Here is a 24,424-nt window from a genome sequence, read left to right on the forward strand (position 1 = left end):
CAGCCCCCCTCCCACCATCCTCCATGGATTCTTTGTAAGTGTTTTCTTGGGAGAGGAGGGAGAGTAAGGATAATGAGTGGAGGCCTCTCTTTTCTGAGAACTGGCTTTGCTAACATGGTTTATAACTGCTCATAGACAGTATCAGAATCAGGGATAGAACGAGCGGGGGCTTGAGGGTGAGAGAAGGACGAGGGGAGGAGCTTGCAAAAATGCCAAGACATGGTTCACTTCAGCAGGCATTTAAAGTGAGGCCAAGGAAAGGAGGGAGAAAAGAGGGAAAAAGAAAAAAAGCTCTTCCTGGGTTTTAGGACTTATTTCTGCTGCAAGGTGTGAAATGTTCTGCTTGCACAATCAACACTCAAACTGATGTTTAGTCAAATTTGTCTCAAAGCACGTCCTGACGTCTATCCCCCAAACTGGCATTGAAGGTATATGCATAACACTGCACAGAGCCACAAAACAGAAACTATCATGATGAGTCAACTTTGACAAACAATCATCTCTTACAGCAGGATCTTTCCTTTGGTGGATCTCCTGAATTAAATTATACAAATTTACACGTCTCAATCGAATTTCCACTCTAATAATTTGCTGTGACTCTCTCAAAATATTATCCCACAGCTTTTGAATCTTTGGACGACTACACACCTTCACATTTCTACAGTACCTCCAACATGTTAGTGTTGGATTTGTTTTCGACTTAGAAATGATGAAAACCTAGTTCCTTCAACAATGAGAACAGCAAGACCTCGAGAAAAAGAACAATCTAATACAAACATTTTTAAGTTTGTTTTTTAGGTCCTAAATCATTTTAATGTGGATATTCAATAAATTACACAACTTTTTCTTCATTTAATATAATCAAGGGTGCAAAAGCAGCAAGCTGGTTCTCATCTGCATCGTGGGACACCAGTGAGAAAGTTAGCATGTAACCAGCTATGACAAAAAAGCAGGGCATCTGATCTTACAGGGAAGACAACATGACATTTGTAATGTGTTGACATGACCATTTCAAATCCATGATGCAATTTTGGTGCAAAGTCAAGGTACCCAAGGTATCCTTCCTTAAGCCACTATCATGCCTCCCTCTCACAAAAAGCTCCCTTTCTCATCTATTATGCTTTCATTTGGTTCCTCTACCCCTAATCACGGATGTTACTTCTATCTCAGGCTAAGGTATACGGGCGAATGTTTATCAGTTTTCAGGGGACAGGGTTTTGACTGCTGTGACTCCAAAAATTTGTTGGTCATGTCTTTGGTTTATCGATGAATAATGGAAAATTGCCTTTATGTCATGGAAGCAAGAAGAGGGATTGTTGTTCTGCAATTAAATAACAGCCTGCAAATTCTGAAAGCAATGCACCACAAATCTTAAGTAAGGTCAAATAAAACTGAAGCAAATACTGTCAGGAAGTTCATTCTTGTGTAAGACAGTCTTAGCTTCAACATGATGAAGTGGCTAAACCAAAGGTAATTCAAAGTTCACAGTCTGCATGCTCAGAGTGGCACTTAGCCCATCTGTCATAAAAAAACCAAAAGGAACAGAGAATCAAGCTTTTTAAAGGAAAGGAATGCAATGGCTCATGTGGTAAATGACATACAGACTCGTCTGTTTTGGCTCTATATGTTTGAAGCTGAACTTGCAAACGTGGACTAATTCATGCCATGTGAATGTTGGGACTGCTGTAAACATGATGAATAAATATCAGCATTGCAATAAAAGTCATGGGAATGTGAACAGACCACTCCTTGATTAGTTGAATGAGTCTTCATTTGCACAAAACAAAAGTCTTTTTCAAAAAAGAAATCATAATTTTGTGCAAAACTCTTCCTGATATATCTGAGCTGGACACTCCCAGTTGAAAATTGTGCTCCTGGGCCCTCCAGCCTGGAGGACCCTTATCCCATAAAAGAATAGGTGGTCAACAGCACATCACAGCAAAGAGGCATTTTTGTGCAGATAAATGCAAATTGTTTGGATGTCAAAGACACGTGTTTATGTTTAATGTGAGGGGGCTCGTACAGACAGACAGAATCAATGCCAGACCTGAGTCCCGGAAAGTCCAGTAAGTAGATGGATTAGCCCTTTATCATTCAGTAGAGTTTGGTTGGCTGTGATTCCAAAGAGGTAAGGCTTATGACGTGTTGGAAGAATAGATTAAAGGGTTGACCTGGGGTGACTGCCAAATGTGAGAACCCTCTAAAACAACTCAAACTCTCAAGGTGGTTGAGAGTAAAACATCAATTTCTACCACTAACCACCAAAAATGTCAAAACAAAACAAAATTCATGTATGTTTGTGTTTAGATGGATTAGTCCTGTACATAAAGATTTGGCAAAGAAGGTAATACAAAAGGTCCATTTCCTGTTATTATCGTTGGGTTAATCACAGCTGCCAGGATTAGACTGAAATTTTGGAAAGTGGCAGAATCTACAGACTTAAAAGACTGGCTAAATGAGAAGCTTGAGAATAAATTGTAAGCCCATGCTTGGCCGACTAAAAGGCAACACGGATGATGGAACTATACCATGGGCTCTTTGTATGGACTCAAATAAAGACTGATGGAGAGTCTCTTGCTTTAATATGTGTAGCTTTATGTTTTTGTTCAGTTTGTATTTAACCTTTGTATTGTGTGCTATGTCTATGTTCTGGATGGGCTGTGCTACCAGATTTTATTGTGTAATATCCATTTTGAAATTTACAAATTCATTTTAAAAAATCTAAGTATGAACAGTGGAAGAATACATAAACACAGGTAACAGTAAAACTAATGTATTATTTGTGAAATTTGCGAAAAGCAAAAATACCACTTATTGTGATGGTAGTTTGTATAACGGACAAACAGTATTACTGCATACCTGGGACAAAAAAAGAGAGAGAACCTACCTTGAGATGAGTCTGATGTGGGAGCAGCAGGGAGGGGTCGTTGGGACCTTGGCTGACTTGATGGGAGGGTCATTTTGACGGCACCAACATACTCAATAAATGTCCCTGGAAAGTCCCCTCTCTGCTTGGTGCGTTCATTGTACCCAAGTAGCCAGCCCAGACGCTCAGGATGCTCCACACAGCCCTCCTCATAGTCCTCCATTGAGGTGAGAGAGGTCTTGCTGACTGTCAGAAGGTCTCCAGGCTCCAGGTCCAAATCCTCTTCCTGGTCCTTAGTAAATGTGTAGAGTGCCCGATACTGGTAACCCTCTGCTGCCATTTTGTAATGGAAGCATAAAACAAAATGGCCACCAAATAGAGGATTAGATGGTACAGCAACAGTATGACTGTAAAAACAGGGTACGTCTATACTAAAATCCCCCTCAGAAAAATATAGCTGTTGAGTCACAAAAGGCTGCTGTTGGTGCAGTGGTTTATAGGGTGGGAGGGAGGTGAGGCGATGAGGGAAAGTCACCCGAAGCTTAAAAGCATTTTTAAAACTTGATTTGATAGCGTTTTGCAGCTGTTGTGTCTTCGGTGGTGGTGGTGGACTCAGACCTGACCAGTGTTGTTGGACTGATGCACTTTTCTCAGCTTGATACCCCGGTTGAGCCAGATGATGGAGCAGAGGGAGAGTGTTGGCAACATACTCTTTCTAGCAGCAAAAATCTAAAGGCTGGGTACTACCTGAGTAGCCTTGAAAAAGATTTAGCCAGTCGAGGACCTTGTGTCGTTGACTCTCCACGGTCAAATCAAGTGGTCTAATTGGAGGACGAGTAGGAATGTTTTTAATCCTCTCCGAGTCTCTCAAATCTTCACATGTTCTGGATTCATGACTGACCTGAACAATATAAGAAATGAGAGGAACAAAGATTGACAATTAGTCTAAAAATAACAATAATAAAAATAAGAACAGTTAAAAAAAAGATTTGGCAGTAAAGGTCTATTCTATACGACAGCCATTTGAAAGGTGGCTCAGATCTATGTAAAACGAAGCTTAAGCAACGCATGAAAATGGCGAACTGCGACAGCTCCATGCATTTGTGCAGACTACGGCTAGGATAGAGCGATCAGATGATGCTGCTGCGTCATAACCAAAAGCAGACTGGGTCCCTGGACAGGAGCCTTCATTCCCTCCTCTACATTCACACACTCGCAGCCTTAACTGACGCATCACACTTTCCACAGAAACAAGAAGTTTCATTGTGAAATAAATGTCCCTTCAACTTACAAAGCAGCATGTCCGATTAACAGAACTCAAAGACAGGCTTTTTGCAGTATGTGCATGCAAAAGAAGCTAAGAACTGCACCTCAGCTGCAGGGCAACCACAATTTTCTGAATGCAGGACCCTTTGCAATAGTTCCACCAGTGTAAGGAAGAAAAGAGGCAGCTTTCTGTTTCATGGGATCATTTTTTGACTTTTTTCTGTCAAAATAGTTCAATCATACTGTACCAAATCTAATCCAAATGAGAATAAGAATGGAGGGTAAACCAAGCAACCAGAGGCTTGCACAATATCATAAACCTCTACTTAAAAACAAATAAAATAGCACCCCTTCCAGTCAATTATCTATATACATCTAAACATACATACATGTATACAGCTAAACATTTACCAGACATGTAAATTGATATTTTCTATAAAAGATCATTTCGAAGACCAATAAAATACTTATGGGAAGTGTGCAGTTTGCACCCTGTAACAAAACGGTTTAAACGGTTCATTTTAGTAGTTTGATAGAAGCATAGAATTGCTTTAAAAAGAAAAATTACAGACACTTGATTTAAAGATCCACAACAAAACGTGGCCAACTGAAAATTGGACAATAACAAAAAAAAAAACAACTGTTAAGTAGAAATTTTTAAAATCACAACAATGCTGCCCGACAGGGAGTGAGGGAAAAGAGAGATTATGTTTACCAGATTAAATACGACATCTGTGCTCTGTGGACCAACCAAGGACAAAGGTTCTTAAACTGGATGAAAGGGTGTTAATCAAGGAAAGAAGCAGGCAGAAAAAGAAGATGAAGAAGACAGAAATGTGAATGAGTTTTATTTTTGTATGCATCTTGGAAGCTATGTGGGGTCGTTTCCAAAAATGGAAAAATGGAAATAACCATGGGCCTGGTTTGCAAGGCCTGGTGCTGTGCCAGCGTTTTATAAATGTTTGTGAATGGACGAGGTTTTGAGTGATGGATTGCAGACACTTGGATACAGTTAGAGCAAAACATAAAATATTAGCTAAACCTCTACTTTGCACGTTTCAATGCCAAAGTGCACAAACCTTCTGAACCTTGGTCTATATCATACTCTCTCCCCATTGACGTTCCGACAGCGAACATCCACTTACTAAAAACATTTGTGAATAGAGGTGTTATCTTAAAAAAAAAGAGTTATCATGATAACAGGATGCAGCAAAGCGGAAAACTCACCCCACTTTCGGTTTAGAGAGAAACCGGGCAGGCTCAGCAAGACTCTCAATCCCCCATCCTTCCAGTCGAGAGGGAAGAAGTGCCAGGCTAGACACGTGGCACTGACATACCCAACCACAGCCCGCAATCCTCACACCACCATAACCCCCCCACCCAACCCTAAACTCCTCTCCCTCCTCTCTCCACCTGCTCTTCACCCCCCCATCCCAGCCCCTCAAACACACAGAGTCCAGCCTCCAACTGCCCCCCACCCCCATCTTCAGCTGGAAAAAAAGTCCAGTTGTTTTTCCAGTTGCCATGTTTTATTTGTTTAGTCACAGAGCTGCAGCAGCAAGGTGGCAAAAATAAGATGAAAAAGCAGTCAGCTCCTGTTCACAATTCCATTTTTACTCTTTAGTTCCAAAGTAGAAAAAGTCCAACAAGGTGAAAGAGGAGTCATCTCTGTTACAGTCCGAGTCTTGTGGAATTCTAGTAGTTTGTCAGTCTGTACAGCAGCTGCAAGAGCAGCTGGCAACCTCAAAGACAATTAATCCACTTCTCGTTAATCTTTGCATTCAGTCTGCACAGAAAGCAACATAAAGCTGTGAAAAACAGAGTAAGAGTGAGCACTTTGCTATCAGCACAGTCCAAACGGCAGAGAGAGACCACAGGGAAATAATTAATGAATCGGCAGCAAGTAACTCACTGTTGCTAGAGAGAGGGAAAGCTAATCCTGCACTCTGATTGGCCGATGCTCAGGCCATGTGCTCCACAGTCACCACAGAAGCCAGGCAAATCAAGGAAATGTTCTAATATTAGAAAATGTTTCTAGGCAGTGATCAAACATCTGACATAACAACTCCACATTTTCTCACACTCCTGTTTTCTCTACTCTTTCCAATCCTGATGATTGCTTATAATATTTGATCAATTAAAATAAATCGTACTATCTTAGGGTAAAGATGTAAAACATTACAAAGAAAAACTCAAGACTGCGTGTGATTGGAGAGAGCTCCATGAATCATGCTGTAGTCGTGCAATGAGTCAAAAGAGATGTTTGCAAAAAAAGGGTGATAAATGCAAAGAAAATAAGCAGAAGAGAGAAAAATAAATTATTGCTCATGTAAAAGATAGAATTTTATAAAAAAAAATATCTGTTATAACATCTAAAATGACTATTTCTTATTTTTCTATTATATTCATAGGAAAGCAAGACCGAATTTTAGAAAGTGTAGCCCTGACCTGCTCACGATACGCCGTGCAAAATAAGCATCCAGAGGATTGAAAACAAACTTACTGAACAAACTAAAATTGCTTTAGCATAAGAATACCATAGCTTTTATGCTGTTATATTACACTTTAAATCAATTTCTGTAACTAACTTACTTTTCAAGATATGATATTAAATTATTTTCAAAAATGTTCTTGAAGATCTTCCAATGCTAATCATGGTAGTTACCTATAACAACTACCTAAATTAACTACTTAGAGCTAAATCAATCAGTTCATAATATTCATTTATTTAAAGTTCTCTAATTACTAATCAGATCAAATTCTGTTTCATTCATTTCCTTTAACTCTTTTGTTAATAGAGACGAGTATGTAAACTGATTGAGATTAAGATTTATTTTTTTAGCAAAAAAGAAAAAATATTTGATGATCGTCGTTCTTAACTTACAGCTTTTCTCCGTTTTACTAATTATCATACCATATATGAGCTGCTATGTACGGGAGCCCCTAAGGGCAAAGCACAGAAAACACAAACATTAAGGGAGCTGCTAGTCGTGCAATTGGTAGCACAAGAAGAGAATATCACCCTAAATCAAAGACTTGGTCTGAACAGGAATTGCTGCAACTTACCAAGGAATCGATGGACCACCAACATTAACATCTGGTCAGATGTCGGGTTTAGTGACACTGATTATCATCTCATTTCACAAGGCAGAGCCTAAAAGCACATCAAAGTTTGGATGTCTGGTTGTACTTAAAAGAAGGATTTGTCAGCTAAATTAATGTGACAAAACTTCCAATCAGCACTGTGATTGTATATGAACTGGTTTGTTCAAACAGTTTTTACTTTATTCAGATGTTTTTAATGAAAACTGTAAGCATTGATGAAGTTACAGAATAGAACCTATGATGCAGCCCACGTTATATGTGTGCACTGTTGTGAGAAAAAATAAAAACTTTTTTTTTCCCATTTCACACTGATTTATGACGCTTATAGCTTTCTATCCCCGTCACTGTTTGGGACTGACATCTGTACACCTTTATTATTTCTCAAAGCTTGTTGGAAAGCTTTATTCCACTTGCAGTAACATGATAGTTTTTCCTCAACTTTAAAAACATTTGACATATTTACTTGTCTGTCCCTGTTGCAGTCCTTCACAAACAGTACAAACAAATGAGTGGAGCGAACACAGCTGTAAATGACAACTAAATGCTGTAGAGACACTGAGCTGAAGTTACACAAGTCAGTCGTTTTTCTTGGGTCTCAAACAGCGCAGAGATTAACCAAGACGGGCTTAACCTAGAACTGCACATTAGCAAAAGAAATACTGCACTTATCACGCTTGAAAATGTATCTGCATTGCTCCACATATGTGTTTGAACATTAACATAAAATGCACCTCCATTTACAGTATATAGTAATCAGCATCCCTTTTCAGTCTGTCGTACAGCTGACAGCTCACTATGAAGAGGTGGTTCAGACAATATTTAACAATGCATTATGGACAGCTGCGTGGACAAAGTCATTTCTAAGTTTATGTGTGAGTTGGCCCTTTACACTACTGCTGGGGAGAGGACTGATTACAGAGCTGCCATGCATGCATTCTGGCCTCAGGCCATATGTCCGCATGGATCTTGCTGCGCCACAGACTTGGAGGACGAAGCCAACAACATCAGAACTTGTGAGGACTTATTTTGTAGCCTGAAAAGTTGGCTTATGCATTTTATGATTTAAGTTCACATGAATTTTTTTGCTCCTTAATGAAACTGAAAAGCTAAATTTGGTAAACATAAACATCTGCTCCAACATTTAGCATTTAGAGACTACACTGTTGCAAAACGTCTACTGGCAACAACACATACCATGCAGTTTATTTCACTGATTTACAGGTTATTATGCATTTGATCTATATGACCAAACGCTTCATCTAAACCCTATCATAGCAACATAAAAGGAAAATCTGTACGATTATACAACCAGTACTGCTCCCCACAGACCACATACACAAAAACTGTATTAAACTATTTCACATCATCTTTATATATCAATGTGCAATTTACCATTGACTGTGTACTAACTCTATTTCTCTCATGTCTCATTTTGAGTTTTTTTTATGCACAATTCTACAGTTTTTTTCTCTCAGTTTTGTTAGTTGTATACTTATACCTTATTCGTGTACATTCAGATACAAATTCTATGCACAATACAATACTTAAAGTCATTCTTGCATACCCATTTCACATTTTTGCCTTTTATTTACTTTTTATCTTGTTTTTTATCTTGTACTCTGTCTATTTCTGTGCTGCTACACCAAAGCAGTTTTTTCTATTCTATTCTAAGCCTACTAAGTCATTTATACTTCAAACTTCGTGAGAATTTTTTGCAGACAAGTTAACATATTCTTGATGTTTGCTGAGCCAAAAGTTGAATTATTTCACCCAGATGATTGAATCTCTCCAGCATCCCTATTTACCCCTTACAGATGCCAATTCCTTAACTTCATTCAAACCTTTTCATAACTTACTCTGCTTTAGCCAAGTCTGTTAGTGATCCTGGTTGATTGCAAAAACAGCCAGTACATCTGACATATTACCAACTAGTTATTCACGTCGCAGCCAAAGACCTTGTAATTTGCCAACTTTTGTACCTACAGTGGAAGGGTGTAGTTGAGGACTTTACAGTAAACTGGCTCATTTATCTCACCCCAGTGAGGAAAATCCAATCTAAAGAAAAACTTTTCTAGCAGAGCTGGGACTCAGATGTTGTGAGTTTTGACCAAATATCACCATTTTATGAAAACTAGGCAACAAAGATTTTGCAAAATAACTGCAGTTAACTCATGTCTTCAAGTCTCAGACGTGACTTTGTTATTCTGAGAGGCTCTTCATTTGGGGCATTAAAACCAAACAACCCCTTGCTTACTCTAAAGTGCAATTTGAGACATTAGGGGTGCTTGCAACAAATTTTGCTCCACACTGATAAAGAAATATGATGAAGGGCTGACATTTAATTGCATTAGGCAGGATTCAGTAATTACAAGCCAGAGATAAGGTGTCCACACAGTTTAAGACTTTGTCTCAAACAAGTGGCTCAGTTTCCAATTACTCCTGGACCTAGACCAAATCCTGAAACCTGCGATGCAAGGCACACACATCTTGTCAGGCCCTCAGCTATGATAGGCCTCCACTCTGCATGGCCTTCTATAATCTACAGGCACCATAGTGTTCCACTCACCACAAATGTGATACATAGAGAGTATGGTTCTTATTAGTGGTATTAGTTCAAAGCAGCTTGCTCTGTCCCAGCAACAAACTTTCAATTGTAGCATTATGATAAAAACAAACCCTGAACGCGGACAATATGAGAAACTACAGGCTGCTTAATTTAAAGTCATTCTTACCCTATTCTGTAGGCATGTCAAAAATACAGAAGAAGCAGAAAAGCACATTTTTCCAGCTCTAAAGCAGCTTTAAAACAGTAAATCAAGAAAAATCAAATCAAGAAGCATTTGTTACACGTCGACGAGCCCGAGCTCATATTCCCCGAGAATAAATCTAAATGTATTTTGATCGGGGAAAAAAAGAGATTTAAACAATTCCAGAATACATTTTAAAGTCTCATATGAGTCCACAGCGTGGCTCCGTGTGCGCAAAGCACACTTGCAGCGCTTCCACCATTTTCCAGTACAGTGGCTGCTGCTGCTGCCCTGCTGTACTGGAAATGTGCAATAACTTGGAAAAACTCACCCGAGGATAATTCCTGACTCTTCTCACTTTTGGCTCCGGGGATTTAACACTAAAGAGTAGTTGATAAAGCCCGTGTAGAGCCCAATCTGGACACGATGGCTTTCTTGGTGTGCATTAATCTTCTGGCCAACCTTTGATGTACTTTTAACTCCGCCGTCTTTCTCTCGCTCCGTCTTCTTTTCCCGTTCATAACTCCCTGCTCCTACACAGCCATTTTCCAGCTCAGCACGGCGCAGGGAAGGATAGTGCGTGGGAACTCATGTGAAGTGCACGGAAAGGGACGAAAGCGAACGGAAAAATCCGAATGATGATTGCGTGGGCAACTACTGGCCTGCTCTTATAGTGGAGATTTGAAACCTACTTCTTTAACTGTACATGCCTGCTTTTTTAATCAACTCTGTACTATTAGCTGCATTTTACCAAAAGCACAGCTGTGGAACCACAAGCTAAATCTGCGTCAAATTCCTTAGTGAGCATTGGGGGAATTGTGTTCCAATCATGTTCATTGCACACATTTAACTTTATTCAAAACTTGAGTTCTTTTTCAACTCATTTGCTTACTCATTATATTATTTCAACCTTTGAGATTATTCCATATTCACTGTGGAAAGACAGAAGCAATGTTGTGGATAAAGTGTATAATTTCTCAGTATATTCTGGTTTACTAGAGCCTACTTTGCATTATGGCCTGTGCTATTGCTACACAAAGTAATCATTACCTGGCACTGCCATGTGCTCATTAGTATAAAGAGTCATGGGCTATTTAAACACAGCCCTGATTATTAAAGGCAAATAATGCTGCATGAGGGACAAATGACGGGTACAAATGACTTTTAGTTGTGGACACAGTCCTTTGTAATTAATTTATTTCAAGCACTTTTAAGACAAGGAAATAATTGATAACATCCCACCTGTCTGCAATAGATACCCACTGAGTAGGCATTTCACAAAGGCCAGTTGGGTCATTTTGGGACAAGGGAGTCAATTTGGGAGCAACACATTAAGTTCACAAACACATATTTGGAAAATATGGAGGACGGCAGCAAAACACCTACATGATATATTTGTTGGGAGACAAACCACTGCCAATATCTCCACATTTGAAAAAAGTACAACATGCTGAAACAACATAAGATACTATGGCTATTAGTTACAGGGGTAAAATAAACATAAAATCCTTCAGTATCAACCTGTTTGAATGCATATTGCATTAAAATGATATATTAATGTTAAATTCCACAAACACATCTTCTCCACCAGATGGAGAAAAACTGAGACATTTTTTTCTGAATCTGCACAATCTCAAACCTTTAATAAAGGTTCCGCTATGAGTTCTTTTGTAAATCCCTTAGTTAAATCTCCCTTAATGCTGAAAAACACAAACATTAGAAATAGAAATAATAAAAACTGTGAAGACAGGAGGATAAAATCTTTTCCTGAAGATCTGCAAGAAGAATGTCTTCTTTTCACAAACCGAAACAGTTCTAGAGTAAAGCAATAAAAAGTTTTTGGACCAAAAGAAAAAAACTAAACAATCCCAAGTATTCATATGTCATTAAAAAATACATTTTAAAGCTCAAATTAATGTATCAGACTTATGAAAGCAATAGCTATCAAATAAGATAAAAAACATAGGAAAAAAACATGTAATGAAACATTATACGGAGATGTGAAACATGAAGTTAACTGCAACAAGAGATTAAGATGCCACTTAAAATACATTTTATCTGAATCCATCTACCCTTACAAGGCCACAAAAAACGCCACTGTAACACAGCTGTTATAGGGTCAACCATTGTTTATACAGTATCTGTCAACGGACTAGTTTAGCAGTACTGCAACAGGACAGTTTCCATATCAAATGTACAAAACAAGTTGTCCTTTATGGTCATTCCTTCATCCACAGGGTTTCGGGATGAATTCTGACACTCCTGGTCACTCATTTTTTCTTAATAATTTAACGAAAACTATGAAGTCCACATACAGATATGCACTAAAATGTAAACATTCATTCATAGTACATGTAGAAAAAACAGCCAAGTGAGCCATGTTTGTTTGTTGCATCCACTATACAATTCTGAATCGAATGGACAAAGAGATCTTCTAATACAAATGCACTTTGTTACACATTTACTGTGACTGTCTGTAAGGAGCTGGACAAAAACTGGAATCAGCAAGATATCGGAGGACAGACAACAAAGTCAGCCACACAGCTTTCCACCACCGTTTGTTTATCTGCATATGATCTGAATAACTGCTCGGGGTTTCAGCACTGATACACTTTTACTGGACAGACATTAAGTGGTGGAAGAGCCCATGCATGCATGATGCTGTAATTATGTACAAGTACAGTACCTCTTTTCACATGGGTGCTATGGCTTAGCTATGCTTTGGCAACACAGCTAGGCTTCCAACTACTGTGATGGTGATAATTTTGTCATCTAAAAGATTGTTACATATCTACTAAATACAAAATACTAGGTGCGATAATGGGATGATGTGTCCAATGTTAACTACCACAATCTGTATGACAGATTTCCTCGAACAGGCAGCATAAATGTTTTGAGATTCTATAGTGCATATGGTGCAAAGAGAAAATGCAAGGTCCCCAAAGACCCCACAAGAATAGCCCACAGTTCTACACACACTGTGATATAAAGGAAAAGGAAAAAATAAAATAATAACCAGTATTGAAACTCATTTTCTGCACTTACTAAAAGACCACTCTGGAAAGCTGTTGCCCGGCCTCTTTCTCGTCTGAAACAACAGATGCATCTCAGGTAGTTTCAGCAGTGACAATGGAAAAAAAACCAACTCAAAAACAGATGAGCCTAAAAAGTCATAAATAAGTTGCTTACACTGAAACAAAAATGTTTACAAAATACATGAGATACAGGTGCCACAGTGATTTGAGAATCAAGTGAAAAAACATGTTCACAAGTAAACATAGTCTGACAGTTATTATTCTGTTACCAGTGCTGCAGGATGCATGTATTACTGAGAAACACTGACTCTAATTTGTTCTTCTGTCTAAAAGCAGTTCCATGTGATGATTTTGGGCTTGGTCACAGTTTTCTGAACTCATGCAAGACCCACTTTGGTGACCTGTTATCCCTGGTAAAGAGAAATTCTAAAACCCTTCTTTGTCCTTTGACTTTGCTTTCTGCTGTGCGGTACATTGGAATCCTTTTTCCCCTTGCTTCACACTGGATTCTGTCTGGGATGAGTTGGTCCAGGACACCTTAAATGCCTTGGGCTGGGTGACAGGAAGCTTTGGGCTTAGTATTGCCTCTCTCCCTTCCAAGTAATCCAAGTTTACTTCCTGGACAGCCTCCTGTTTCTTGAAGGAGTCCCTGCGCTCTGACAGAGCCAGCTTTCTCATTACCACCGTGTCCTTTGAATGGTTTCCTCCCCGGTGTTGTGGGGAGGTGGTAGCGCGGTGGTGATCGCTGCCTCCGCTAACTGTGTCCTGCTGGTCTTTCTGCCCTCCAATGTACAGCCCCTGGCGACCGTGCTCGCCAACACAGACAAAACCTGTGGTGGTGTCCCCTTCTTCATCCTCCAGTCCCTCGCCTTCAGACAGAGGCATCTCTAATGTATGGCGGCGGGTGCTGTAAGCCTTCCTATCTCCATGGTAACTGCCTGTCCCTGTCTTGTCACCTGTGAGCTTCTCTGCTGACTGAACTCTCTTGAGTAGCGGTGAGCGTGGTGGTTCTACACTGCGGGGACGCACAGAATGACGGGCAATAGTGGGAGGGGATAATGTCTTGCCGTGGAATCCCTGTAGGGATTTGGGGTGACTTGGAAGGCAGGACGGAGGGCACTGGGGAGAGAGAGGTTGAGGTGGTGGGATACAGGCCAGAGGTGAAGGAGGAATACTACTGGTGGACTTGCAACGACCAGCTTTCGTGTAGCGGCCAAGGACATGAAGGGAGCTGGGACGAGCCTGTGGCACAGGTGAGTTGGGGGAGCTAGAGCAAGGAGAGGAACTGGAATCTGATAGAAAAGGACAAAGATAAATAACTTCAGATTAAACAGAAATGTGTTTCCTCCCCCCAAAAAATACAACCACAGCTTTACTAGGACCCCATATAAGGTGCAAAGCATTCTCACTCACCTCCAGAGTGGTCAGGGGCAGGGGAGCGACAAGGTGTAGAAGGTCCAGGAGAGAGACTTTGTGTGGGGGAACCAGATAGGCTGTCACTCGATGACTGGTGAAATCCTGAAGAGAAGCTGCGACTGCTCTGCATGGGTGGTGGAGTTGTGTGCTTGGACAACTTCTTCAGGAAGCGTCGCCTGCTGCAAAAGGAGAGGGAAAAAATGTGGCATAAGTTAACTTTTCATCAGAAGAAAAACTTCTTAGGAAGTAAAAATAAAACCCCGGATGTAAAACATAGTCCAACAAAGGCAAATCTTTAAATTAGAGGACGTAATTCAAGTTATCGTAACGCTGACAAAACCTCACGAGTGAGAAATGTCAAACAATAATGCTTTAGGCATGAGTTTATTCTCCTTTCATGTACCTGTCTTGACCATCCTTCCTCTTGCTCTTTTTGCTGCGCCGGGCCATCTTGGCCTTATAGCTCGCCTTTCTGGCAGGGCCCACCTTGATAGAAGTGTTCTCAAGTGCAGTAGTTTGAAGAGTCACCTTACTGCCACTCTGTGGACAAGCAGATTAAAAACATAATGTCATAACTACAGTATAAGGGTCTCTCTTATTATGAAAATAGCCATAAAATGAAATGCTCATATCTTTTTTTAACAACATCTCATCTGTACATTCATACTTTTTACATTCTTGAATAATCATGTCTATCAACAAATTATGCAATATGTGAAAAATTACATTTAAAGTTCAACTTCTGTACATACCTTAAGCAGGAGCTCCACCACCTCAGTGTGTAGGAGTCCCTGAACAGACTCTCCATTAACATGAGTGATTAGGTCACCTGCCCTTAGTCCTGACTCGTGAGCTGGACTGCCGTCCTCAACACACTGAACCAGAAGAAAAACATATTCAAAGTTAACAGTCAAGCCGGCAACCTCTAAACTGTTACTAAGATGAAAATTAACTACTTCAACAAATTTTTTTGGTTTCTTTGAGCTGAGGAACAAAAGTCACATGTGAACACTGATGTGCTTATGGACAGCATTAGATGGAAACCTACAAGTTAGGAAATACAGTGCTGCCTTGGCATAGAGTTTGTAGTCTTAGTCACTTCTGAGTCTGCTGATATTGTGCATACTTTCATGCACCACTGTGTTTTCTTTTCGGACCTTAAAAAATATTAAACCTTAAGTGTTATGTTATGTCATTCTTAGAACTAAATCTCCAAGACTCCTAATGTAAATTTAATGTACAATTGGTCAACATACAGATTGGTTTTATTCATGAATAACAGCTATCCAGACCCACATACCCAGACCATGTGATGAACAGTATAGATGTCGCTGTTGCCCATGTAAACTCTGATAGCTCGCAGTGCAAAACCAAACCTCCTCCCAGAGCTATGGATGACCACCGGAGGCCTGAGGCAGCTGACATTGATGGACAGATCCCGGCTGGGGGATGAGTCTCTGGATGAGGGGTTAGACGACAGAGACAAAGACGATTTGGGGCTTGAAGGAGGAGCGGCTGAATCATCTAGTTTCGGAAAACACAAAGATCAAAAAGAAAATTACTTTTTGTCAAAGTATAGAATTTACTCCTAACTGCTACTTTTTTTCTCATGCACTGAAGCACTAATTAAGATACTTATACAAAATTCCTGGCTAAAAAAAAAAAAAAAAAATTCATAGGACACACTGATCTCATTTCAACTTCAATGTCAGTATTCATAGTTTGTTGGTTAGATGACACAATTCCAGCCTGCAGAGGGCACTGTAAACACAAGAATGCAGGCAGTTTGCAGTCATGCCTCTAAAAGAATGTTAAACAATGTTAAAAACCATGATCATAAATGAAAAATGAGCAATGGGAATCAGAGTAGTGGAACAAAACCTACGATTTTTACTTGCTTACCTGTTTTATTTAATCGTTCTTTTTTGTCATTCTCCTAATTCAACTCTGGAGATACCTACTCAATTTATGATATAATTGTTCCGTTCACACTTTGTACAGATTATCATCCTTCTTTTTACCTGGGGTAATGATAAGTGAAAGACCAGAAACTGAAGCAGACTTGGGGACTTTTCCGGCTACGGATCTGGGTTTTTCTGGGGTCTCAAGCTGGTGCGCAATCCGTCGGGATGCCCCTCTCCGGAAGGACGGCCTTGTGCCTGTGCTGTTGCTCCGGAGTCGGATGCGACGCAGGTTGGAAACCATTCCATCTGTAATCAGCAGGGCAAAGTGTGAGCACTAGTGTTTCACCAATGCAAAATAAGTACAGAAAGTAGTTCCTGCATTATAAGCTTTACCTTCCTCCTCAGTTGAGATTGCAAACCGTGGCATTATGTCGAGGCTCTGAGTGCTGTTCATCACCAGTGGGCTTGTACTGCGCTCTGACTGCGAAGAACTGGATGAAGCACGAGGCCGAAGACTGAAGAAGAAAAATGAGCTTGCATTATAATGTTATCATACATGCATATTATTCATTTATTTTAAAGTTAATCAGATAAAATAATAAAGAAAATTGATGGCGGTTAAGTCCCTTTTCAATGGTTTAGTAATGAACTTTAACTAGGGTCATACAGGGGGACCTGGAGCTTATCAAGACACACAGTGAATAGAACACACACTGCCATGTCATACATGTCAGCCCCCGCCTGACATGTATGACATTCAGGAAGTTAGAACACACTAATAAATCTCAAATAACACACTTGCAAACTCCAAACTGAATTAATAAAACTTGGAATTACTGATTTAACAGTTAAATAAATGTGGGATAAAAACAGAACTATCTAAGTACTAGTATCTTGTTACTTGTTTCAGGGTCTCACCTCCCCTTGTGTCCTTCTGCCCTCTTATCTCCACTAGCCAGGTGTTTGTGTCCATCAGCAGAGGAGGGGAATCCCCTGCCCTCCCATCGCTCTTCCTTTTCCTCGCTGTGGCTTCGCTCTATTGATGACAAGCTCTGGTTGGACGGTGTGGAGGTGGACAGGTGCTCTGAACTACTGTACACCTAGAGATTGAGAGTAAAAAAGTAATGGGCATGTTTATGCGTTCCATCATACATGAATGGTTTTTTTTTTAAAAAGTCAAAGTTGCCAACATTACAAATATATAATATGTGACAGTACAGCAAGAATTACCTTGCTGAAGCGATGGGCTACAGAGGAGAACTGTCGGAGCTCAAGAGATGATTCATCATCATTCGTTTCGTCATCTTCATCTGAAGCAAGATGACTGTAGCGCTCTGATCGTGCTGCAGAAGCACAGAACAATGACAACTGTTATTAAGCTGGGACTTTCATTGATTGATTCATCTGTGTTACAGCCTAATTTAATTGAACAGTCTGTTTATCCCCATTTATCCCAATCTGTAATTCTCTAATGTTTGTATAAAACATTTTTATTTCTACAGTTACTTTCTAGTTTTAAAATAGTTTTTGTATAGACGATTAGCATGTTTTTTTTGTTTTGATTCTAATGTATGTTCAATGTATGTTAAGTTACTGCTACTGGATGCTTGAATTTCCTTCGGGATCAATAGAGTATCTATCGCTCTCTCTCTTCAAATTAAAATTGGATTATTCTGAAATGAGGTCTTCATCATCACGACAAACGTCAACATTTTGAAAATCTACTCTCATACTAATGCTTTGATTATTTCCAATCAGATTTTTTTATGTTTTAGATTTTATTCTAAAAGCCTCTTTAGGGATGGGCAGAAATTAGCAGCAGGTACATTGCATTACATAATTGTCATATAATACCCCTATCAAATAAACATTATAAAAAGGAATATGAAACTCCACCAGCTTAAGCTAATTTGTGTCATAATTTGTGATACATTCATATCACCTCATGAAAGACCTTTTGTGTTTATCTGTCAAGTAATCTACTTACTGTCAAAGTAACTGGTGTCCTCTTCAGACTCTAGTTGAGGTATGAACTCAGCTTTCTGTCTCAGTAGGCCGTTCCAGTCTAGGCCCACAAAAAACATGTGCATCTTAACGTCTGTGGCTCCACCTAGAGAAGAAATGAGTCAAAGTTAAGTTTGGTTCATATTTCCGTTCCTTTTAGGCTTGGTGTACAATTACTGCTGTTTGTCTAGAAAAACAATTTACCATGCCTGCTTGTTAACTACAATAAAAACATTCCCTTAACAGATATGTCTCAGCTTGATGTCAATACATAACTGCATATGTTGGACAACACCAAATAAAGCCAAAAAAGGCTTAAAGTTAAGGTCCCTGGACAAAGACACGGTTTTTATTATTCTGGTTGGAAGAACACATCTGAGTTGTCCTGGCTGTTACTTCCTACTAAGAAACGTCATGTAAAGGTGAGAAGAAAATCTTTTTTTTACCTATTGTTGGCCATTATAATTGCACAGCATTGATTAAGCTGGAGTACACAAAGCTATGACTTTGCTCATCAATCAAACTGCAACCAACCTGTTCCTAGACGCTCCAGAGGGTTCTGCTTCAGCAGTCTGGAGATAAGATCCTCAGCATCAGGTGGCAGAGCATCCTCCCCATCCGGCCAGATGATCTCATCTGAAAATATAAATGAGTGACCAAATTAGGGGCTCAATTTTTAAGCAATGACAAATAACACAAAAAAAAAACTTAATTAAAGTTACTGTGTAACATTAAAAGAAAAGAAAAAGAAGAAAATGGCTATATTTCTAAAAACTATGTTTGTATAAATAACTTAGAATGAACCATACATAACCATTTCTACCCAAAATGATAGAATAATTTATATTCATTTTTGCAGCAGGTCCTTCTAAACAGGAGGTAAGCCACACTACCACCATAAAGTGTAGATTAAGGTGAAGGACTGTTCAGAGAACAAGAAGGAATGAAGTGGAGGAACTGGAGACTGTGTAGGCATATTTTAGGAATGAGGGATCACACTTACAAGAACAAGCTTTTGAATAAACTTCTTCAAAGAAGTGAAAAAATGAAGAGGCAAAGCAAATTAATAACAGGCAAAGGGAGCGTTTTCCAGATGGAAATTGCTTTTGAAGAACAAAAATGATGCTGAAAGTGCTTGTTTTCACCTCAACAAGTAATTTATCTTGCCAATATAAATGCAGTTTGTTGCTTGGTAGTGAAAAGATAGGGGATGTATACACACAGAAAGGGGTTGCCATTTCCAACTTGACTGTCAGATGTCCAGAATTGTTACACAATGTTACTTTAAGAAGACTGATGTAAATTAACAGTAATGACATATCAATAATCGGAATAACTCATTACCATTGACAATTTGACTAAAGAGCTCCTCTGGTGTGTCTCCAGAGAAAGGCACACATCCCACTAGGAACTCAAACAGGATTATACCCATGGCCCACCAATCCACAGGTTTCCCATAACCCTGCCTCAAGATCACCTCAGGAGCAATATAGTCTGGTGTGCCATAGACCTGCATACAAAAACAACAAACGAACAGAGAAAAAGCAGGTGTTAATTCAAGTTGTAAACTCAAGATGACAATACAAGATAAAATACAAACCTGTTTGTCAATGAATTCTCTGGTGTCTTTTTCAATGTGTCCTTCATACAAATTGGTTGTCATGTTCATTAGACCAATCTTTGACAGTCCAAAGTCTGTCAACTTAATGTGTCCCATGGAGGTGATCAACAAACTACACAAGAAAGAAACAGAAGTATTTCAAGTTACATCAAATGCTAACTCAAAGAAATTTGAACTATGATTAAAAAAAAAAAACTAGAATACTTAAAATCCAATGTGAAAGATTTTGGAACATTCTGCTTTAACTTAAAAAGGATTGCACATCTAAAAACCATCAAATCTATTAAGTAATTCACAAAAGCAGCAATTAGTCTGGGAATATTCTCTTTGTATAGCTGTCTGGGAGCTCACTTGTCAGGTTTGAGGTCTCTGTGTACAATGCCGTAGTTGTGAAGGTACTCTAAAGCCAAGACAGTCTCTGCAAAATACATCCTGGCCATGTCCACAGGGAGAGAACCAATGTTCTTCAGTAGATTAGCACAATCCCCACCTAAAAACACAGGTTAGTCATGACAGAAGATGTCAGTTCTTTGTTTATCTATTTGTCTTTGTAATCAATCTACGTGAAATTGTTTAATCAATGCATGCTTTATGAGTCTTGAATGCATTTTGAGAGACACAGCCACTTGTTATGTATGCACCTAGAATCCAAACCAAATTTACCTTCTACATACTCCATGACCATGCAAAGGTGCCTCCGCGTCTCAAACGAGCAGAACATAGAAACCACAAACGGGTTCTCAGCGAAGGTGAGGATGTCTCGCTCTACAAAAACCTGCTGGATTTGGTTCCTCAGAATCAGGTTTTGCCGGTTGATCTTCTTCATGGCAAAACGTTGATGCGTTTCCTTGTGGCGCACCAGATGCACAGCTCTGCATTGTAGAAAAAGAAACAACAAAGATTACAGGACAAAGGGGCAGAGGAGAGAGGATACAGATAAGACAGTGGAAGAGAAAAATAATCAAGAGATCCCACAGAGAAAATGAGGGAGCGTGACCGTCACTCACTAATAAACTCTAATCAGCTGTTTCTAATGAAATTGTTCAGGCTAGTGTAGCTAGAAATATTACCACAACATATCCTACTTTTTTTTTCACGTCCTTTTAATATGGACCACTTTGAGGTCCACAAAGTTACTGAATCAGGCAAACCCAAACTCAGAGATCTGCCTCACTCACCCATAAGCACCGTTGCTAATGAGCTTTATAGTCTCAAAGTCACTCTCCAGTGGTTTCCTGCGAGGGGGGGTGCAAGCTGCTCGGCTCTGGATTACGCAGATGAAAAAAGAAATGAAATAAATAAAAGGAATGCATCTGCTGCATCACTGCAACATGAAGACATGAATCAGTGAACTACATAAGTTCAGTGTGACCATTTAAACCTTTTCTGTTTCTGGTTTTGCATAATGACTGCATAGCATTGCATAATCAGCAACTGTGAGTGTAATGTGAGTGTATACCTGTATGGGTGTTGCCTCTCCAGAGTCATCAGATTCTCTGCTCGCTGCTCTCTGACTTGGACTTGTCTGCTCCAGATGGGCCACCTCTGTAGAAGCAAAAAAGTGAGGATTAACAGTTAAATTAATAGAATCGAGGACAACAAGAACTTCCTAGGCTGCAATAATACTGAAAAATGATGCTTGATAAAATAAAACCAGATACTTTTCACTGTACCTATTGCATAATTGTAGGTAACGCTTGGTTCTTTTTTTTGTATTGGTAAAGAGAAGTGAACAAGGTCTTCCAGTTCAGTTGAATTATGCTCTAATGTTTAATACAATGAAATGTTATTGCATTTGTTCAGTGTCACATGCAATAACACAAGACATTTAAGCACTATTAACCTGATCAAAGAAGAGTTAAACTGAAAGTTATATCACACATAGTGATATCATTTTCTTTCCATTTAAACAATAAAAAGATGATCAAAAGAGTTAAAACTGTGGGTTAGGGTTAGTTAGGGTTACTGTGTTGAAACTGTGTTAATAGATTCATTTCTTCTACTTAAGCCATTTTTTTTATTGAGAAAACAGATGTTTATACATAAGTGAAACGGCAAATATGCAAATTACTCAAAACATTCTGAGAGAGCTAATGTTAAACTTAATAGTAACAGTTAAGTTGTTAATATTGTGCACACCAACTGCAAACACAGCAGCAAACCATAAAAGTGACAAAAATTTAACTATTTTAAACTCTTTACCTTCAAGTGGATCCCTGGTGAGGCCAAGCTGGCTGATAATATATCTGGGAATATCAGTCTTAATGACTTGGCCCACCCTGGCTTGACCCTCTGCTGCCTCCAAACGCTGGTAAAACTCTTCTGGGTCAAATTCCTGGATAAAAGACATGGACAGACATGTTGAGGAGTCAATGCATTCTTGATATCCAGTTAGTTTTTTGGGGGGTAGCAGCCATTAATCAGCCATTTAGACTAAAAGGAAATAAAGAAAAACAAAGAAAGTGTTATGTAGAAGCAATGTCAAAGCAGTTTAAACAGACAAAGGTCTGACAGTGAGGAGGGTAACTGTTAAGATTTCAATAGTGCTGCTAATGAACCAATGGTGCTCAGCCGTCCTGTTCTTTGTTGTTACTTTTAAAATAAAACAAATTAATGATGGAATTTACACTGCATTATTTCGATTTACTTTTTTTCTCATTGTGTGTACTTCTTTACTTATGAAAAATAAATGAATATGTACTCCTGCCTACACCAGCATGCAATTACAGAAAGGGTTCAAACAAAGCAAGGCAGTTTGCCTGCATCATCCTAAACTCCAGGACTAAGACAGTGAATTTCTGAACAGCAGTTAAGATGATGCTCTGATACTACTCTGATAGAATTTAAGAGGGCACCACGTGACAAAGAATCAGCAGGCTAAAAGATATTTTTAATCATTAATTCATGTTGGTATAATTGAGTAAAACCCATGTACAGGCTTCTGGGACGCATAAAAGAAAGGGGATGACGCAATAGGAGTCACGCAGGTGTAAACAGGGCATTTCTCGTACTCAACCTATGCCAGACGCTTCAGCAAAGTGCCCGTGTATCAGCCCTCACATGAAAAAATATTTATAATGCCAACAGGCATTTTCATCATGAGCTTTTGTCTCTAAGAGAAAGATCTGTGTGTGTGTTTATACATGGTGGAGACCCAAAACCTGATACCACACTTATATGGATATATACAACAAAAAGAAAGCTCTCCTTGGCCTATGTGATTGATATCTGGGTTAATTATAGGGAACTTTGCAAGTAGAGCATCAGCAATACATCAACTACCAATATTATAAGACCACGAATGATTACAACATCCTATGCAGTGGGGAAAACTTACAGTTGGCTGTAACCAACCACGGAAACTGAGTTGTTATTACAGTAGAAACTTATCATTATATGGCATATCATCAGTGTGAATGAGTCACCTATTGGGTATGAATTTGAGGCATTTGTTCAAGACTCTTAAGATAGGGAACAAAACATTGAGTTGTGTTATCATTATTATTACTGTCAGTCTACCAGTGGGTCTTACCAAACATTCCAACAACCTGGCAGGCCTGGAGATGATAATAAGAATCTTCTTGACCAGTTTGGTGATGATGGTCACCTCATCGCTCTCAGAACGCTCATAAGCCTGATCAAGAAAGGACAGAGGATGATGGATTATTATTGCGACATAATCCGACTGGCACAAGCTATGAGGTGGCACAGCACATACATTGGGGCAGCCTGCACTACTGCCTGACTCTTATTTTTAGCATCTTTTGCATCTTTTCACATGATACGTTTATGATTGATGAGATCGATGATGATCAATTGATGAGCTGGTAGTTTAACATCTTGAATCAAAACTTGTTTCGCTTCCTCACTTTGCCAGAGTTCATACAAATTCAAAACAAAAGTTTATGAATACTCGCTGCCTCCATATGTTAGTCCAACATTAAATTGTCATAGTTAAACAGCAGGTTCAAAGAGCAGGTGGCGAAAGGCTGTTATCAGCCAAGAGTTCATGTTAGTTGGCAGCTATAATTCAGCCCCACCAGTAGGCATAGTAACTATTTCTTTTTTTTTTTAAAGCTGAAAAATATTACATGTACCAAGAATTTGAATTTCTGGAGGATGAGAAATACCCACCTCATGCAGCAGCTTCTCTAGCTTTTCCTGTAGCTCCACAAAGTACCTGGAGGTGACCAGGCCATTCTGGGACTTGTCCAGACAGTCTCTGGCGAGCTCCACCAGCTGGTGCTGAATAAATCCCAGCACACCATCAGCCAGGGGCAGAGTAGTGTCTGGAGAATACTCCGAAATTATGTCAAGCAGCCGACCCTCCATCTGGGCTGTCGCCTGTGAAACCAAAATGGAAATAGAAGACTTAATTTAAAACAGCAATGGCTGCATTTTACTAATAATTTATATAAATCCCAGTGGTGGCTTAGTGAAAAAAAAAGACTTTACCAGTG

At 39.3% G+C, this 24,424-nt stretch overlaps 2 protein-coding genes across 12 annotated transcripts in view; both read right to left on the reverse strand.

Annotated features, from left to right (window-relative positions):
* The window catches only part of pik3r2 (phosphoinositide-3-kinase, regulatory subunit 2 (beta)), a 32,841-nt gene extending 22,292 nt beyond the window's left edge, over nucleotides 1-10,549 (reverse strand). For 2 of the 3 annotated variants that reach the window (XM_072364517.1, XM_072364515.1), the window contains exons 1-2: nucleotides 10,316-10,549; nucleotides 2,888-3,767 (exon numbers count right to left, since the gene is read on the reverse strand). In XM_072364517.1, the coding sequence (XP_072220618.1) occupies nucleotides 2,888-3,206 (319 nt within the window). In that variant the 5' untranslated portion in view covers nucleotides 3,207-3,767; nucleotides 10,316-10,549. Of the gene's footprint in view, nucleotides 1-2,887; nucleotides 3,768-5,359; nucleotides 5,482-10,315 lie in introns of those variants that run through there. The other variant, XM_072364516.1, reaches the window with a different exon arrangement.
* A 597-nt stretch (nucleotides 10,550-11,146) lies between these two features.
* The window catches only part of mast3a (microtubule associated serine/threonine kinase 3a), a 29,420-nt gene continuing 16,142 nt past the window's right edge, over nucleotides 11,147-24,424 (reverse strand). For all 9 annotated transcript variants that reach the window (XM_072364505.1, XM_072364503.1, XM_072364501.1 and 6 more), the window contains 20 exons: nucleotides 24,099-24,308; nucleotides 23,497-23,598; nucleotides 22,167-22,299; nucleotides 21,424-21,509; nucleotides 21,143-21,228; nucleotides 20,628-20,836; nucleotides 20,316-20,454; nucleotides 19,944-20,076; nucleotides 19,688-19,853; nucleotides 18,878-18,979; nucleotides 18,327-18,449; nucleotides 17,570-17,682; nucleotides 17,258-17,439; nucleotides 16,733-16,854; nucleotides 16,457-16,645; nucleotides 15,736-15,959; nucleotides 15,188-15,310; nucleotides 14,839-14,975; nucleotides 14,433-14,614; nucleotides 11,147-14,311 (listed from right to left, as the gene is read on the reverse strand). In XM_072364505.1, coding sequence (XP_072220606.1) covers nucleotides 13,446-14,311; nucleotides 14,433-14,614; nucleotides 14,839-14,975; nucleotides 15,188-15,310; nucleotides 15,736-15,959; nucleotides 16,457-16,645; nucleotides 16,733-16,854; nucleotides 17,258-17,439; nucleotides 17,570-17,682; nucleotides 18,327-18,449; nucleotides 18,878-18,979; nucleotides 19,688-19,853; nucleotides 19,944-20,076; nucleotides 20,316-20,454; nucleotides 20,628-20,836; nucleotides 21,143-21,228; nucleotides 21,424-21,509; nucleotides 22,167-22,299; nucleotides 23,497-23,598; nucleotides 24,099-24,308 — 3,627 coding nt within the window. In that variant the 3' untranslated portion in view covers nucleotides 11,147-13,445. The remainder of the gene's footprint in view (nucleotides 14,312-14,432; nucleotides 14,615-14,838; nucleotides 14,976-15,187; nucleotides 15,311-15,735; nucleotides 15,960-16,456; nucleotides 16,646-16,732; nucleotides 16,855-17,257; nucleotides 17,440-17,569; nucleotides 17,683-18,326; nucleotides 18,450-18,877; nucleotides 18,980-19,687; nucleotides 19,854-19,943; nucleotides 20,077-20,315; nucleotides 20,455-20,627; nucleotides 20,837-21,142; nucleotides 21,229-21,423; nucleotides 21,510-22,166; nucleotides 22,300-23,496; nucleotides 23,599-24,098; nucleotides 24,309-24,424) is intronic.

The sequence above is a fragment of the Leuresthes tenuis genome, unplaced genomic scaffold, assembly GCF_036924035.1.
Source record: "Leuresthes tenuis unplaced genomic scaffold, fLeuTen1.0.hap1 SCAF_14, whole genome shotgun sequence".
NCBI classification, from domain to species: Eukaryota; Metazoa; Chordata; class Actinopteri; order Atheriniformes; family Atherinopsidae; genus Leuresthes; species Leuresthes tenuis.